Source organism: Oryza glaberrima, chromosome 8 (assembly GCF_000147395.1).
Source record: "Oryza glaberrima chromosome 8, OglaRS2, whole genome shotgun sequence".
In the NCBI taxonomy this organism is placed as follows: domain Eukaryota; kingdom Viridiplantae; phylum Streptophyta; class Magnoliopsida; order Poales; family Poaceae; genus Oryza; species Oryza glaberrima.
The window spans coordinates 18,391,398-18,410,472 of NC_068333.1; the positions used below are offsets into that span (position 1 = coordinate 18,391,398).

At 36.9% G+C, this 19,075-nt stretch overlaps 1 protein-coding gene and 1 long non-coding RNA gene across 5 annotated transcripts; one reads left to right on the forward strand and one right to left on the reverse strand.

The window, feature by feature from the left end:
* The first annotated feature begins 3,524 nt into the window (after window positions 1–3,524).
* On the forward strand, window positions 3,525–15,845 carry LOC127781703 (uncharacterized). 2 transcript variants are annotated; one of them, XR_008019057.1, is made up of 5 exons: window positions 3,525–3,700; window positions 5,501–5,556; window positions 5,616–5,714; window positions 9,820–13,205; window positions 15,481–15,845. It is a non-coding gene; the product is annotated as an uncharacterized LOC127781703 (long non-coding RNA). The 2 variants fall into 2 exon arrangements; XR_008019055.1 differs by having other exon boundaries at window positions 5,626–5,714.
* On the reverse strand, window positions 5,833–17,780 carry LOC127781702 (MADS-box transcription factor 23). Of its 3 annotated transcripts, none has more exons than XM_052308714.1 (8): window positions 17,462–17,780; window positions 15,090–15,168; window positions 9,838–9,899; window positions 8,123–8,222; window positions 7,991–8,032; window positions 7,788–7,871; window positions 7,520–7,665; window positions 5,833–7,439 (listed from the first exon to the last, which is right to left on the reverse strand). In XM_052308714.1, exons 1-7 carry the CDS (start codon window positions 17,641–17,643, stop codon window positions 7,540–7,542), a joined length of 675 nt encoding a protein of 224 aa, XP_052164674.1. In that variant the 5' UTR covers window positions 17,644–17,780; the 3' UTR covers window positions 5,833–7,439; window positions 7,520–7,539. The 3 variants fall into 3 exon arrangements, with proteins under 3 accessions (XP_052164674.1, XP_052164675.1, XP_052164673.1); XM_052308715.1 differs by having other exon boundaries at window positions 5,833–7,442; XM_052308713.1 differs by lacking the exon at window positions 5,833–7,439 and having other exon boundaries at window positions 7,532–7,871.
* Between the last annotated feature and the right edge of the window lie 1,295 nt (window positions 17,781–19,075).

Here is a 19,075-nt window from a genome sequence, read left to right on the forward strand (position 1 = left end):
CTCGACGGTTAGTAAGATCTTATTACCTCGACGGTTATTGAATTGGAAAGAAGTCCATTTCACCCTTGGCTTTTCCTTGTCGACTGACGATGGCAACACATCAAATTATCCGTCTACCAGAGCATCCTAAAATTTAACTCATAAAATTCTTGGATTGGGACCATCCCAAAAGAAATTGGGCCCAAAAATCACTTTCTACTACAAGAGTGCCCATAAATTTGGTTTTCAATAACTTTAAAATATGCCACATCATCTCAAGTAGATCCTGCTTTAACCGTTTATGTCTTTCCATTTTTCCGGTAAGAGGGAGATTGGGCGCTGGGAATTGCCAACCAATCACGCACTAGCGGCTCAGCTATGCTGTGCAGTAGGGTGATCTTTCGCGTGCCTAGCAGCTACGGCAGCCCACGGCGAGGGCGTCGGCAAGTCTGCAAGGCACATCGAGGAGGCAGGTAGGGCCACTCCAGGGTTCATCCATCTCGTGATAACGCGTGACAAGGGAAGAAAAGGCGTGAGCGGCAAAAACCTCCCGTGATTTCATCAATTGGGAGTGCGTGGAGGTGTCCAAAATTGGTTCAGATTGATTCAGTTTTAGGTGTAGGTAAATAGTGGGACCATCTTTGGGCATCTCTTGGAGAGATGGTTTTAGACTGGATTCCTAAAATTTATCTTTTAGACTAGATTCCTAAAAGAGTATCTCCATTTTTTAGGGGGTGCTTAGATTTAGGGGTGTAAAGTTTTGGCGTGTCACATCAGGTATTATATAGAGTGTCGCATGGGGTGTTCGGCATTAATAAAATAATAATTACAGAATCCGTTAGTAAACCGTGAGACGAATTTATTCAGCCTAATCAATCCGTAATTAGCAAATGTTTACTGTAACACCACATTGTCGAATCATGGAGCAATTAGGCTTAAAAGATTTGTCTTGCAAAGTAGTCGCAATATGTGCAATTAGTTATTTTTTAGCCTATATTTAATACTTCATGCATGTGTTCAAATGTTAGATGTGACAGGGTGAAAAATTTTTGGGTGGGATCTAAACAGGGCCTTAAACACAATCCTAAGTCCCCAAACAATTCTGAGGGGTTAAAGCTAAAAACAAGTTATAGCAAACACCTACAATGAGAGCAAAATTAAAAAGTCCTCCATCGGTATCCCTGCACCACCGGTCCTTCTCTAGCTAGCTATTTCTACACCATCCACCCTCCCCACCCTCTCAAACCTCTACCACACCTTGCAAACTCCAATACCACTGTTTGTGCAGACCTTAGCGGATGAAGAGTGCAACAATGCCATCTCCGGCTGCTTCCTGAGCTAAGCACCTCCACCATTCTCTTTGTCCTCCTTCATGTCCCTTGCACCGATTAGGCTGTGTTGCGCCGTAGGCCCTAGTTCAAGGCAGGGTTGAAATAGAATAGAACAAAATAGTTCTAATAAATGAGAGTAGTGCTGAAGTTTGAGGCATTATTCCTTAGGAAATTGGATAAGTTTTTAGGAGCTCTAAACTATGGGCTATTGCTAGGGATGTTCTAATATGGTTGGAAATCTTTATAAGGGTTGGAAGTATTCCAAATACTTTTTCCTCATGGCATGCTTTTGGGTCGCAATCTCTTGTTACGAACCTTCGGCACTCGGTGCTCGAGCTATTGCTTAGCTGCAGTAAGCAAACACAACTGCTCTTTACTTTGTAGATACATGTGCTTGCCTGTAGCGATGACGTGGCGAGAATTAATGACACCAGTGAGGAAGAGCAACGACTATGTTTGCTTGAGGGGTTGAAGTTGACCTAATAGTTTAAACTCAATATCGATCCAAAGTGTAACAGAATACAAAGATTTATGATATTGAGTGAAAATATTGAGCTTGATCTAATGTACTTTTAAACTTTGAGCAAAGTGATAGTGGGCATGTTCGACTTAATTGCTCTAGTAGCAGTGGTTGCTGTAAAACACGTCTGCTGCTATCGTGCAGCTGTAATCAAGTGGTACCGAACAATAGTCTAATGTAAAGTTTTACTCCATAATATAATAATGTATTTATTGATACCGTCATTTTTTTCTATTTAGACTAAATTGTACTCACGATACACCAACCAACTTAACATGTGGATGCAAATTTAGTTATTTTGAGCATCTTTTTATATACATTTAGTTTGTAAGTGTTTATTTTGTCAATGTGCTTGTACAAATATGTAAAAGTATATTTTTTTTCAATCTAATCACTAAAAGTCAATTAAATTTTACTATGTAAAAAATGTATATCTCAGATAAGATTTGAGAAGGTGAAGAAAAAATCCTGACCGCTGGTGCAAATTGAATGAGGAACGCAATTCTTATATGTTAAATCCAAGATTTTAAAGTAATATTCGCACGATTGCTATATGATATCATATTGGCATCGTAAGAAAAACTCATCTAGCACCCGTGGACTAAAATAACACATATTGAGCTAAGTTATTGTATCAAAATACTAGTTTGATAAGTTCTTATACTAGAATGCATCCACATTACCAGGTTGTTTCCCTTCGACGTCCAATTCTCAAGTTCTTAACTAAATTGTTGCATCATTTTTTAAAGAGTAAATTATATGTTGGGTTCTTACCTAAGTTTCACCATGAACCAGGTGTTAGCACACATTTTCATTTAGGACTAGTCATTATTACCAAAACTTTCAATTTGAACTAGAGGACCACCTGCCATCAAGACAAGTTGTCTCGAGGAGGAGGAGGAGAGGAGAGGAGATTGAGATAACTTGGAAGTGATTTATTAACGTGAATATAATTTACTCTTTTATTCCAGTGATTGAGGCTATGCTTTCATAACTTATCTTCTCATTTTTTACGTGCACGCTTTCCAAACTACTAAACGACGTGTTTTTACAAAAGTTTTTTAATACGAAAGTTGCTTTAAAAATCATAATAACTCATTTTTTAATAATTTAAACTAATATTATATTAGTTATACGGTAACGAGTGTTTCGTCGTATGTGCTGGACATCCCGAACACAGCCTATGAGAGTTGCTAGCTTGCTATACGCTCTCTGTCTATGCTGCTCTGCCTGTCTTGCTCGTCCTCTGCCGCGGAGACACTTGCTCCCTCCTGTTCTGATTTTGACATTTTGCTTGTAATATTTTACCGCTCGTCTTATTTTAAATAAAATATATAAATATAAAAAACGAAAAGTTATGCTTAAAGTACTTTTAATAATAAAGTAAGTAAAAAATAATTCTAAACTTTTTTAATAAGACGAGTGGTCAAACAGTAAAATGTCAAAATCCCTAATAACTTATACTTTCTCTATTTTATATTATAAGACTTTATAGCATTACCCACGTTCATATATATGTTACATATATGCGTACCTAGATTTATTAATATATATATATATATATATATATATATATATATATATATATATATATGTGTGTGTGTGTGTGTGTGTGTGTGTGTGTGTGTGTGTGTGTGTGTGTGTGTGTGTGAGAATGTGAGCGGTACTGGGAAGTTTTATAACCTGAATGGGAGGTAGTATTAGTGACGGAGGGAGCATAATAGATAAACTCGTTGTCGTCGTCCCGTGCGGTGCGGCCCCCGCTACCCGCCGCGCGATGCCCCCTCTTCTCCGCCCGCCTGATCTAGGGTTTTACTGGAGCCGCCGCGCGCAGCGACCAGCCGACCACGGACGAGGACGAGGGGATCAGGTGAGCCCGCCGCCACTCTCTCCCCCACCCCTCCGAACCCGTTCAATTCAGCTCCCCGCGGATGTGATCTTGGTTAGGGGCTAGGGTTGGGTCGGTTAACGAAGATCGGTTCCGCGTCTCATCGTGGCGTGTGTCTTCGCGTGTGTGTTTTGGGTTGGGGGGAGTCCGCGCATGCGTTGTGTGGGTTTTTTTTTTCAATGCTGGATGCGATTGAAATTGAGCAGAATGCCCAGTTTACTCATTCAGACCGAATGAGCTTCATTTTCTCATTCATCTAGTGTTGGTGTTGGAAGTTTTGAAGACCTGAGTATGCGGTGGCTATATAATGTTTTTGTTGCAGATCAGTTAGCTTTGCTGGTTGGACAAATCGAGTCCTAGATATCTTGGATTTTTCTTTTTTCCATAGCAGAAGGTTGTGGGTAAAGATGGTGCAAGACAACATGGAATATAAAAGGCCATTGTATTCATGCTGGCTGAATAAAATTACTAGTTTCTCGCACACATTATCCAATGGACTCTGTTTTTTCATTGTGCATAGGCGAAGGGGGTTATGTTGTTTAAATAAAGCATTAGGGCACCATTATATTTCCATATGCACGGACTATTTCTCATTATATATTCTATAATTGACACTGAACCAGTAGGGTCTGAAAAGGTCATATAAGCTTAGCTGTGAGTAGCTCAGATATTCTTTTCCTATTTATTTTGGCTGAACAAATTTAACAATTTTAGTTAATATTAGTTTGCATATATCTTAGATGCAAAAAAAAGATATGCCTTGATGCAAAATTTAGTCGCTTTTGCTTGCATCGTGTAGATTTATTGCTATTGTGCCCCTATGCTCTGGCCTCCAGGCTTACTCACGACAGGTGATGGAACTACCAACATCTGTAGCTTTCCACCCATGCAGTCTTGTGCCAGGCTGGTTGCATGCTTTAGCTGTTTTGCATGTGTCGTCTGTCCTATTTTTGTTTTCTTGATGTCAGTTGACCAATGGAAAATCTTATGAGTATAGGATTAAACAATGGTCTAAAAGTCGGTGCTAGGTACTGGGTAGCCACTGTAATTTGGCATTTGAGGGTGCATTAGGTGCTTCCCTGCCTTGGGGGCTCTATATTGCTATGTAATGTTATATTGTCTTCTTTCATGTCATATGCTTCCCAACTGCTTGAAACTCCATAGTCAAGTTTGTTCTAGGCAGTAGGCACCGCCTAGTTGACATCTAGGTGCTAGGTGCCAGCCTTGCTGACCCTCTAGCGCCTAGCGGCTTCTTGAACCAATAGTATTAAAGTGAATAGTGTTTTAGCATTTGTTTTGGAAGATATAGCTTTACTACGGGGTATGAATACCATTATCCCAAAGAGTTGATTGCATTTTTCAAATTTTTTTAGATGATTGATCCGTAATTTTCCTGGTTGATCATGATATTCTTTACATTGCACATGCCATGATATGGATTTGAATGTTCCCAACCAATTAGTTAATTGCACTGCCATCCTGTCCTATGAGAAGTTGAAAATACTGGCTGTATATGACTAATAAGCACTTGATTGAGTTCTTCCCTCTGTTATTTCCTTTGGTATGTCTTAGAGGTAGATCTATAGGGTGCTTTTATGCTATTCTCATATCACCAAACCAAAAATTCTGCGCATTCTTACTGGATAACACTAAACAGATAACATGTCAACCACTTTTGCAGAGAAAATTATGTCTGTGACACGAGCAAGCATTAAAAGTATCACATGTACTTTTGCTGTAGTTGATATATGACGGAACTAACCTTTTAATTGTTCTGATTAGATATGCAATTGGGGGCAGCAAGCTAGAGGTGGCAACTGCATAATTTGCAAGAAATTGTAAGTTCTCTTGGAAAATTCTGAAATGACATGTATTCATAATTTTATTGATCCTTTAGTTCTTTCTAGATGGAACCCACTTAGCGTGATTATTGCTATAAAGAAGCCACCACATGAAGCGACATCGTCAAGTTTTCACACAGATGGTCCCTAAATGCGTAATTTCTTCCCGCACAAACCATTTTCTTGCTCTAGGATTAGGAACTTTTCTGTGAGACGACTGTCAATCCACATATCGCAACCACAGTGCACATATTGATGCCCCACATCAATGCGCAAAGATTTATCTAGTTACAGCATCAGTACAAACCACCATACACGCATACCAGTGAGGCAACCAAAATCAAATATATGTTTTAGGCATTAATCTTATTGGTTGGAACTATTTTTCTTGTTCAATCTTGTTGAAGTACATGGTTCTAGTTGCTGTAGCTATATAATAACTTAGCTGTTGGTAAAATAATGTTCTTGTGACTTGTGAGAGGTGATTATTCAATGGCAGCCTTGATTCCAGGATCTGTTACGAACACCAAATTTTGAGCTAAGCGCATAAGAAACTTTTCTCGTATTTAAACTGCACTTGAAAGAGGAACCCTTTTAAGTTAATACTCCCCCGGTCAAAAGTATTTGTTGTTTAGGACAAGATTTGGTCAAAATTTTAAAATTCCAACAACCAATTTTATGTTAGAATAAATGTATAAAATCTAATAAGTTTATGATATTACAATAGTACTTTTCGAGGCAAAATTATGTATATAATTTCTTTTATTTTTAAACTAAGCATTTAAGAAACCAAAGATGGTTGGAATTTTCAAAGTTTGATCAAATCTTGGTCTAAACAACAAATATTTTGACCGGAGGTAGTATTAATGTTAAAAAATTAATATGAAGTAGCTTCATGGTACTTGGAAACAGAATATAGAATGTAAGTTCTATATGTTTTCTATAGGGACTATCTATATTTATGGCACCATATGAAAAAATAGTTAAATGTTTTAGCATGTACTATTTACACCGTAAATTCCATATCTTGGTCCATATATTTACACTGTAAATTACAACTTACACTGTAACTTAAAACTTACACAGTAATTTTCTCTAATACTTACATATATACAATAACTAGAAAGTACTAGTGCAAACTTACATTAAAAGGTGATGGATCCAAAACAAGTAGCAAAAGGGCACCAATTTCAATCATCCAGATGCATGGTGAACCTAAGCTGCATGTGAACCTAATCATATTGGCATGAACGTCCAGATACATGGTGCCATAGGCTCAAGGCAAAAACGAGCAGTAGAACTACGACTGAAAACAGACCAAAACAGAAATATAGCAAAATCGTTTTCTATATATTTATTCTCCATATGTAAGATCATTGGGGGTGCCAAGTTACCCACTATCCCAATTCCGCATCCTTGGTCACGTGGGTGGCTCATTTGTGAACTTCTAATGTATCACTGGATATTATTCTGCTGTTTAGCATTTTAGATCATCGGCAATTTCCTTATATTCCAAGCAGCTTCATTGCATTTCAAAAGTAACCACATGCATCTACCAAGTTCAAATCAATACAAGATCAAGTGCCTATGTTTGGCGCGATACAAATAAGTGCTGTGCACTCTCTGCCCTGCATTATTTTGAACCACAAGAACTACATAGTCTTCAGAACAGCAGAATACATGACATAAACTCTGTTCTGGTTGAATGGGTTCCCAGCAACTTGAACAAAAAACTGAACTAAACTGATAAATTGTTCATGCAGAAAATATTGCATGGGTAATGCTTTGAAGTTTAGCTTCGAGGTTTTATAGTGACACCAAAGGAAATATGCCATTAGTCACTTAATCTTAGCGTTTGCCATCCTCACTTGGGCTGAAGTCTGCTGCAATTTGAATAAACTTTTAACAATGTGTTGTAATGTGTGTCTTGGTATCTGAATTTAAAATAACAAGAACTCACCCTGGATTTGGTGTTCCTGACTACTCCTTTTCTACATTCTCTGGCAGACTTAGCTCAAGATTAGGGCCAATTTCATTATCTGTAATCAGAAAGCTGTGCTGGATGGTAGAACCTGTTGGATGCCCATTACTCTTTGTCTTATATACCTGCTAAAATAAATAAAAAAAATGACATTTTGTAATTTGCATACACCAGAAAAGTGAATTGAGAAAATATCACTTGTAGAATCTGCATCATTGTTTGGCAAAATGTTTCTGCATGCCTCAACCTTTTTCTGTAAATTGATGTTTTCTTGATGGACAAGGCTGACTTTCTTGTGTAGTTCCATGTTTTCCTGATGTATGAGGCTTCCCTACAATTCAGTGAGAAGTTTGTGCAGTGTCAAGCAAATTATCTCACTCCAATAAGATTTGGACCAAGTAGACTAGTGTACATAAGTAATGTTGAGTGAATGTGCTAAGTGGTAACAACCTTCCTGCTTAATTCTTGAATTTGATCCATCATGACATTGTCCTGTAAAGTGAATGTTAGTCAAAGTAGTTATTGATATTATGTCAAGGAAGAATTAGAAGTGGATGGACTGTTAACAAATTGTAATTTAACCTTCCTCAGACGGATATTTTTTAAGCTCATCTCCAGCTTACTTTCCAAATTTTGCAAGTCTTCTACATCCAGACCAGAAAGCTGTTGTCCCAACAACTGTCTGCAATATCACGTCATGCACAGTCATTATTTGAATGCTACTCCCTTCATCCTAAAATAAACCAACTTCTAGAGTTCAAACTTTGTCCCAAAATAAATCAGTTCCTACCTTCTTACCTACCAGCGATTCTCAAATTGAGAAATTTTATCCCTTCAATACCCTTTACCTACCCAATGACCAACTCATTTACCTCCACATTGGGATGCTATGAGCTTTTTTTTTTTTTTTTTTTTTTTTTTGGGGGGGGGGGGGGGGGTGGGTGGGTGGGGGGGGGGGGGAGCACAGGGAGTAAATGCTATCGCACTTGTTATAAACCTTTTGTTCAATTTTTAGTTTTTTACACGCACACTGTTTTTAATGTCGTTAGATGCGAATATTCATATACCTGAATTTAGACCTAGAAATTAAATTGCTATGACCAAAAACCCAAATGTCCTGGCACCTGCTACCATGATGCTGAGAAACGTATATATAGTTTATAAGATGCTTCTTAGTTTATCTTTGCAGAATCTGATTATCAAATCATACAGGTTAACTGAACTAACCATATTATCTAAAATTCTGTGTGCAAGGACACCACTTTAATCAAGTGAAATGGACAATATCATTGCTTTTCACTCCAGTATTTTGTAAGGTTGTTTGTCCAAATATTGTATGCTAGCAACACCACTAATTTGGCCATCAAGGCATCAACTATCTATGGTGACAAGTTTAGAATTAAGCATGTACTAGGAGTATTACTAAATGGGGAGAAGCATCAAACATATATAATTTATGTCAGTATCTCAAGTGATCTATTCAGCTCCTGATTATCAAATAATACAGGTTAACTGAACTAACACGTTATATTCAATTTCGTCTGTAAGGACACCCACTTTAATCAAGTAAGAAATGGGAACAGATAATTGCTTATTAGTGTGTTTGAAGGTTGTTTATCCAATACCATATGTTAACAGTGCCACTAATTAACCATTTGCTATCTTGAGTGATAGGAAAGGCAAAGCATGTCCTAAGGGTGTTACTATCAGTGATTATGGAACAACTAGTGCAACTTGAGTTTCTTTGTTTTTATTGCTTGACTTGAGGACATTATATAAGTCTCAGTCTGTATACCTGAAGACACGACCGAAACCTCCAAATTTCGTTTTTGGTAATATTGGTCTTATATGGTGCATAGCACAGTAGATGCCTAGAGAGCCATAATGTATAGTTATAGTTCATGGTTACACTGATAGTTGTTTCATAGTGAAACCATGTACTCCCCTCTTTCAAAATATAAGGCTTATTTTGAGTGGGCACAAGAATTGGGAAGAGTATAAAACCAAGAGAAAGTGGAGTTAAATATGAACACACTCAAATATCTCAGGAATAGGGAGAAGATGAGTAGTGAGATGGGAATAATACGGAGACAATTTATTTTTTTTAATGTTCTGTTTAATTTTTGGTACCTAAAACTTGTTTAATGGTTCTCAAGTGAATCATATGCACTAGCATACTAGAAAACAATGAAAGACACAGTCCTCATTATTTATTTACTTTTATCAATTATCAATTATTCAAATTCATAGAACTCATGCACATTTATGATTTATTGTAGGTTGGCTGAAGATCATACCGATGATATTCTTGCAAGTTATGCAGTTGCTGCCTCAAGCTTGCTGCCTCCTGTTGCCAAAGCTAGTAAAATGAAAACATTAAATTAGTATAGCTGGACGGTTTTTCTTGCAGCCTTATGTTCTTCTCTTCAGCTCATGAATTTCTATTTATCATAGGTAGAAAGTGGCAACAACATTAGTATGAGCTTTCCAGTCAAAAAAAAAAAACATTAGTATGAGCTAGCAACACTTTTGAGTTTACATGTTCTGAAAATGCATAAGGATTTCAGATTAGTGAAATTAAGTATTCTCTAGTCAAATATATTAGACGTTGGGAGGACAAAACTTAGCTCTCCCAACATCAATTATATTTGACTGGAGGGAGTATTTGGGTTTTTATTTTTTAAATTTCTGGTGGTACATGTTTGAATCGTCAAACCGGTAGTTGTTCCTTTGACATCATTTGTCATCCTTCTTTAATTAACTAGAATATTCATCTTATGAACTACTCTGATAATATTCTTCTTAATTACATCAATTTTTTTCTTTTCCATCTTTTGTGATGAGAACCAGGGTTTATGATTCCGACGAAATCCGGTTGGATTTCGCGAAATTTCGATATTCCGACGAGGTTCGAAAGTAGAAACCGTCTGAGATTTCGAGAAGTTTCATCCAAATTCAAATTTGAATTGATAAAAAAAAGAGAAAAACAAATAAAATCTTATAAATACTATGATATTCATAGAACCTATTGGGATATAAATATTAAAAAAAAATGTATTGTGTGTATTTACTGAAACTTACATCAGGAAAGAAAAAAAAAATAAAGAATTAAAAAAAAAGAAAAACACTTACATGGGCCGGATTGCATGTACTAGGCCTAGTTAGTAGTTGGTCCAAATTACAGATTACAGATCGAAATTTCGATGATTTCGATCGGACTTTCGCCAAAACCGACCGGTTTTCAAGAACTTGTTAACAAACTCAGGGAATTTGTATTCAAATTTTGGTTTATGAAATTTGTTCGGAATATACCGGTTTTCCACCGGATTTCGCGAAATTCCGAATTCCGCCAGTGCCCGAAATGGAAGGGCTTGTCGGAATCGTAAATCGTAAACCCTGATGAGAACTATTCTTTTCAAGCTTTCTTGTTGGGTGCTTGTATTCACTTGCTATTTTCAGCTGTTTCACAAAAGCATACAAAAATACTCCCACTTCTCTATGGAATGAATTAAGATGATAGAACACGGAAATCTTTGCACAGTAAATTAAATAAAACATTGAGTGGGGGTTGAAGTAGCAGAAAACCCCCCGTGTTATGGCTTGTGAATTGTTGGCCTTGTGGCCATAATCTTCGATTTTATGGTTAAAGTTTTGACAAAACCCTAATCCATCCAAACCCTAAGTCTCATGGGGGCCAAGGTACCACTTTATGATAAATATTTTGCAGTGATCCAAACCATCCTTTTGTTTTTCTTTGTTTTTTTTTAATTGTACATTGTTTCTTAATAATAGTATAGAATCAAGTTTAAAATGTCCAATAGTAACTTGTAATTGGCAGGGTTTACGATTATGACAGGCCCTTTCGTTTCGGGCACTGGCGGAATTCAGAATTTCGCGAAATCAGGTGGAAAACCGGTAAATTCCGAACAAATTTCATAAACTAAAATTTGAATACAAATTCCCTGAGTTTGTTGACAAGTTCTCGAAAACCGGTCGGTTTTGGCGAAATTCCGGTCGAAATCATCGAAATTTCGATCTGTAATCTGTAATTTGGACCAACTACTAACTGGGCCTAGTACATGCAATCTGGCCCATTTAAGTGTTTTCCTTTTTTTAATTCTTTATTCTTTTCTTTCCTGATGTAAGTTTAAGTAAATACACACAATACATCATTTTTTTTTTGAATATTTATATCCCAATAGGTTCTATGAATATCATAGTATTTATAGGATTTTATTTGTTTTTTTCTTTTTTTATCAATTCAAATTTGAATTTGGATCAAAGTCCTCGAAATCTCAGACGGTTTCTACTTTCGAGCCTCGTCGGAATGTCGAAATTTTGTGAAATCCGATTTTATTTCGTTGGAATCGTAAACCCTGGTGATAGTAACAATCTTAGGTTGAGATCAACATATCCAATCCAACAATTGTAACCTACTTGGTACATATGCTCCATAACAGTAACTGCAATGAGTTAAGAAAAAAAGGTCACTGGAACGTGTTGGTTCTCTACCCTACCAATTCAATGGTAGTGCCAAAATCTAGGTAAATTTTGACACTACCAATTATTTGGTAGGGTAGAATTCATATAATGTGTTTGGTTTGCTACCATTTGCTACCAATATGCTTGTTATAGTGAAGAAAGTTCTAGAATGCTACCAAATTAGCTATGGGTATTGCCAATACTTTGGCTCTAATCCAAACCAATCAAACTACTATTTGAACTGCCAAACAATTGGTAGGGCACATTTTGGCATCGATCCAAAATGGCCCATTTTGGATTGAAGCCAAAACATGACCTTACCAATCTATTGGTATCTTGAAGATATTGTATGGTTGGATTAAAGCCAAATCATTGGTAATGCCCATTAACAATTTGGCACTAATCTAGAACTTTCTTCTCTATATCATCAATATTTGGCTTTATATTGGTAGCAATTCAAATATGTACCATGCATCTCTACCCTACCAAAGAATTGGTAGTGCCAAAACATGCCAAAAATTTGGCACTAGCAAAGATTTGGTAGGGTAAAGAACCAAACAGCTTTTGTTTCAGTCAGAAAGTTAAGTGGGGCAAAAAGATTGCCCAAAATATTATGAAATACCTCTCGATATACCTTTGATTTCACAATATGTTGTATTAATTTATGTTTTACAGGCATACAACAGATCCAACTTTCAATGACATGTTTATTGTTTAGTTTAGCTACAATAATTGTTGGGTAGTTGTAGAGCAGCACATGGTACATATGCCACAAGCCCGCAAATAAAATAATTCGCATTTGCTCATCCTAATTCATGCTAGCATCTCTATTGCAGAACAATTTTGATACTATTTTTTTTTTTAAAATTAGCCTTGAAAATGCCACTTCCCCTAAGGAATGACAAATGCATTTTTTTTTTTACAAATGCAAAAACTTGCAGGTAGACACATATTTGGCAGGTGAATTCGTGTCATATGGACATATCTTTCATTGGAAGATATGTCCATATGTTGGAGCTATTTCACCAGTTCTTTCATTGGAATAATGTTAGCATTTAATCAGTGATATAGGAGATGATTCACCTTCAACAAGCTCTCATTTATCATCATGATGAGTCAGAAGAATCCGATTGTCAAGTTACGCCTTCTACCATATACTCCCCACCAAAAACAGCTACCACTGGTAAATAAATTGCTTTCTGTTCTAATTGGTGCCTGAATTTCTGTATGCTAGATCTGATTGTTTGGTGCTTTCCTGGTATTGTGTAGTTTTTAGTTATGATGTACATAATCCTAAGTTAATCCAGAAATTAATTTTTGAGTTCTTTCTGGAGTTTATTCAGTAGTTTATAGGTTGTGACCACCAGTGTCCTTTTATGGCTGAATACAACTCAAAGAATCTTCATGTTGGAGTTGGATTCACTTTGGCAGTTCATACAGTGGATGCTGATAGATGCGCTCGATTATTCCTGTCGATAGCATCCTAGTATTGTGTCTTTATATAGCTATATCTAGCGTTTTCATGTAAAAGCTATCTGTTCTGTGGATGGGTGCTCTTATTGGTTGCAGCAATCAGGATAATCAGCTAAAATAATGATATATTGCAGCCTTGTCAGCCTTTATTATATACTGGGTTCCCTAAATTGTCATCTAGTCATTAGTGCCAAAGTGCATGTAGTCTTCTCTGATCGTTATTTATAACTTTATATGCCAATGGATGTTACAGACAACGTAGTGTATGTCAATCTATCTGGCGTTTTATTTATCAGAATACTAGAAGAGAATTTGCACCAGTGGTTCAAGTAAATCCCTGAACATTGAAACTAGATAGTTTGGGCTTTTTGGCCCCTAATCTTGTTTGATTGATACAAACAAGTCAACGGGTCACAAGTGCTTTTGACTGACAGACTACATCCGTTTCTCTCCTCTCATCTTCACTCTTCCCCATCGAATTCTCCTCTCATCTTCTTCACTCTTCCCCATCTTTGACCAAATTAGCCGCATCCTATGCCTGGTGGAATATTCTGACACAACATAGCAGTGTGGCTTGTTTCAGCAGAAAATTATTTGACAGGCGTTGATTGCAAAGCTGTCACAGCTGCACCCATCTGATCAGATATAGGTAAACTGAGATGTGGTTCTCAGCCAGTGGGAATGATGTATAACCACGTTGTCATTCAGGGGAACTAAAAACCATCTACTCCTGATTTTAGCAACTCACATACAGTACAGATACCTAGAATCAACAGATATCCCTACTTTAACCACTTTAAACAAGTCTGAGGACATATATTCCTAGTATCAATGTTCATACACTTGAACCAGTAATGCAAGGTTCAGGACATACAATGCAATTTACTCTTGTTTTCTTTTATAGTTCATTTGTCCTCATTTTGGTCCCTGATTTAAGTTGGACATTCTTATCTCACTAGACGGTTGGGTAAGTAATGTTAGGGGTCAAAATATAGTGGAGTTATGCTATCCAATCTTGAAAGCAATGTAGAGCTTTGATCTGTTACTATCCAGTACTACAGTGAACAGCTAGACTTGGAGCTAGTGATTTACTCCCTTATTGGATATGGATATTGAAGTAGATATGGGCTGGATGCCTATACTATGTAAATTCACCCATTGACGGTTCATTGGCTCAGTCAGATAGAGAACATGCCTGCTTAACTGAATTAGTGAAAGCAAGTCAAATAACTAAGTGGCAACTCTTATCAGCAAAACTAATTTGTGATTATGATCTGTGGCTTGTTTATTTCAACCATTTCTTTTATATGAATTGCGTGTAACTCAGAATTTCATGTGAATACTGAGTAACTAGCACATCTATTTTGATTTGGGCCCAATTTTTCAACTGGCAAGAAAGAATTGGAGTACAAGATCAAAGGGTGGGAGTAACTCTTAGTCTTAGGCATCGGGATTGGGCAGGATTTGTTGTGCACCTAATTTTCTTTCATTTCTCGTACTTGAACTTGTTTGTGCATATAAGTATGTGATCATCCAACTATTTCTAAGAGGAAATTAGCCACAAGCAACAAATAGGAAGTTTTTATATTCATACCTTTGCCTCAGAACTTGCGTTCATGGTTTGATGGGGATCTTCTTTCGTCTCATTGTATCTCTCGATTATGGATTTCATGCTGGTTGAAAAAAAAAAATCAAGATCCCATTAGAACACATGTCAACACATGCCACAGTAGTGTTGAATGCTATCATATAGCTCCTGCAAGCTTATTTTGTAGTACATGGGCATCAGTATGTAAGATGACAAATGCAAACTTTTAATGAAGGCCTAGTTCTTTGACAAGTAATCCACGTGGATAGATAACTGTAAGGTCAACACAAAGAATTAAGTGTGGAGTGTTTTGAGTTAATTGGTTCTTACTGCTTAATTTCCTGTTATCTTAAAACTAGACACTGTTCTCCTAATTTGTCATCCTTTTCCTATTTAGTTTGTTGTTTTCTACGAATCTTGAGCTATTTGTATGGAGAAAAAGCAGTGACAATGCTAAAAGATGGTTTTGAAGGCACTACAAGACATGCCTCAAGTTATAACCGTGCTGTTACGAGGATCCAAGCATCCAAAACACTTGGAAGATTAAGCTTCAGGCGTTGTCAACATAATGCATAATTAGTTGCATACTTGCGTTGTAAGTTGTAACAGGGAGCTTTGCTCCAGTAACTCAGTATCATTGTCCAATAAATCTCACTTAGAAGTTAGAATGTGCATTAGGTGTGTGGTCGACTCAGCACTTAACATGATGTAATCAGTTGGAACTCAATTCAGTACCTGTTCCTATTAAATTGATTTATTAAACGTTTGTTCATGCATTTGTTACAAAACTGAGTAATTTTTGTGCTCCCAAAATACATTCAGTGGATGATTGAACGGGATGTTTGGATATGCAAATATTTCTATGCATCTGGACAAATACTTTCTGAACACAAAGCAAGCCAACCTGCCATGGCCATGACACGATGGTTCTATCCATATTTTCCTACTTGTCATGTACGGCTGGGCTGGGCCTAGCACCAAAACTATTCGTTGTTGTTTATTATTATTAGGTAATTAGGTTATTCGTGGATCATGGTTGTTTATTTTATTATGAACATTTTGATAACATTTTTTTAAAAAAATTAAAGCCTTTATTTTTCCGATCATGTGGAGGACGCACACTGATATATACGTATATCACACGTTATATAAGAAACGTGCTTGAACACACGGGCAAGAGATAGACTATATAGGAGTAGCGATGAATCCATAACTTCACTAAATTAAACGTGCACCCATATGTGAGTAATCATGAGCATCAAGATTTAAATTCTATCAGAGTTGCTCGCCCACCCCCTTTCAAGAAAAATCCATTAATTAATCTTGTTACATAGGAGTATCGTTGTGAATAGCATGGCAAACAATACAGCTGTCTCCTGATATGTCCTAGCTCCTTGTATAGATTCGTTGGATAATGTGTCCCATCCAATTTCAAATTGCTATATTTTGAGACGAAAGGAGTAACTTTTTTTCCCCTTTGGATTTACTTTGAAACCTATTTTTAAGTTTCAGAAAACAACGTATCTATAGATGATACATAATATCTTACTATCTGTAGTTTAATAAGCCAGGATGAACAATGTAGAATTAATCATATTCTTTTGTACGATAACATAATAGACTTCGACAATTGTTGAGGGACATAAAGTAAAGATCTTGATAAAGCTGTTGTCCTAGCTACATGTATCTCTCTACCACCAGGTTGATTCATTGAGTAGCTAGGGAGGGAGGAAGAAAAAAAAAACAAGCGTTCTTTCATTTCATTCTCATTCACCAAGAGATGGAATTTTTGAATATTGTGCGAATCCTTATACATTGTAGTTAACGACAAGTCCATTATCGCACTAAATTCAATTTGAAAGTACTGAGAATAGTGATAAATCTTTGATCATATTTCTATTAAAAACACACGTATATTACACATGTGTAATATTATTGGACATCAGAATTTAAATTCTATCATACAAAGACATGCACCTAGCTATGACTCAATCTTATCTATGATAGTTTCCATTGATTTTGAGGAAATTTTAGCACGTTCTGTTTGAGGATTCTCCTCATTCAAGGGTTGGAATGGTCTATTGATCGCGCAGAACCATCCAAAAATTACTTAAATCAAACCAGTAAAGTCGATTTCAGAGTAAGAATCTAAGTGGTCCAATCACCGTACAGATCTCTCCAAAGCAAACGCATCATGTACCAAGTTGGTACGAGGTATCTCTGCTACTTGCACATCATCACTGCCCTAAACTAAAGTCAACCAAAGCGTTCTAACTTCCAAGACATGCTTAACCCCGTAATTAGCAGATCTAATTAGGAGCTTAGATCCTAATTAAGCTAACTAATGTGGGAGTGAAGCAAAGAAAAAAAACAAATACCTGGAGCTGGCAAAGTCATAGAGACGGCCGGTGCTGGAGAAGACGAGGAGGCCGACCTCGGCATCGCAGAGGATGGAGAGCTCCCTCGCCTTCTTGAACAGCCCGTTCCGCCGCTTCGAGAATGTCACCTGTCGGCTCGTCGCGTTGTCGATCCTCTTTATCTCTATCTTCCCTCTCCCCATCTTCCCCTTCGATCTCCTCCTCCTTTTCCCTCTTACAGATCTACGCAGAAATAACAACTAGCAGCAGCAACAACCTCGGCTATCTTTCAAGCCAAGCTCTCTATCTCTCTCTAATCTTGTGCTAATCTCCTTAGAGTGCTCTTTACAGGTAGCTCTATTTCTCTAATCAAGGCTGGTTAGCTAGCTAGGTAGCTAGCCCTGATGCACTACAACTTCTTCCTTAAGAAAGTATTCCAAGAGAGGACATAAAATAAAAAAAATATATAGTTAAACAAGTACAGGGCGCGTTTGGAGGCTGCACGATGCAGGCAGGGTCTTCCAGGATCAATCAATTAATCCCTTTTTTAGCTTTCGTCTACCTCGTCCTCATTTGTTAATGTGCCATGATAAACATATCAAAACCTTCATCGTATCGATGGCCGACGCGTGCATGAGAGGATGCCCCATCATGATGCTGCATTAGTGTATTAATTAATTGATTAATTCAGCTGTGTTTGTCGTAAGCTATAGGTTAGCTTCTAATTTAGTTAGGTTGCTAGCTAATGCGGTTTCCTTTATTGTTTTTCTGAGTTTCGTTTTTGGAAAGGAAGGTGTGATGACTGACGAGGTTCATGAAGATGTGGAATAATTAGCTAAGTAAAGCAAATCTTCATGATACTCTGTCACCCTAATTAGTCTTGCTGGCTAATTAACTAGCTGGCCCTGCCTGCCCTTTTTTGCAAAGCTTATGGACTCATGAGTTGGCTGTCTTGTCCCAAATTAAAAACATTTTACTTATTTAGTATTCATGTACCGGTTCAATTTCTATCTTGGTTGATGCTTCTATTCTTGATGTGAACTTTTTTACCCTTAAAAAGCATATATAGTAAAACGTACTACATGTTACAATTAGACTTGAGTACCTAACAACAATTTACTTTAAATTATACTTGTTTTTTAGATGCATTTAAATTAAGATAGTGGCAGAGCCAGTGGCGTCGTTAAGCCCCGGCGACTAATAGTGTTTTACGATGATTGATTAATTTTTATAGGTGTCAACGGCTATGGACAGTGGAGATGGCAGCGACTCGGATGGTTGCCCGACTTGTCCGGGAGGTGGCTCCGCCACTAAATTAATAGGACTTTGACTTTTATGATATAATTTACCGATAATATGCCTTGCTAGTATTAATAAGGACACTTTAAAAATTTGCAACAAAATTTAAATAGAAAAACAATTTTAATTTTATATTAAATTCTATTTAATTTAAGTGAGAAGACAAATCAATATAAATATTTGGATCATTTATGCTAGTAGTATATATTGCTTGTAAATTATAAGGTAAACGTTATCAAATTGAGATGCTAATTTAATTAATCAAACAACCTACTATGTGTTTCCTTTCGCTACCTAGGACGGAAGGATTGGTCTAAACAACTGTGCTGGTAGGTA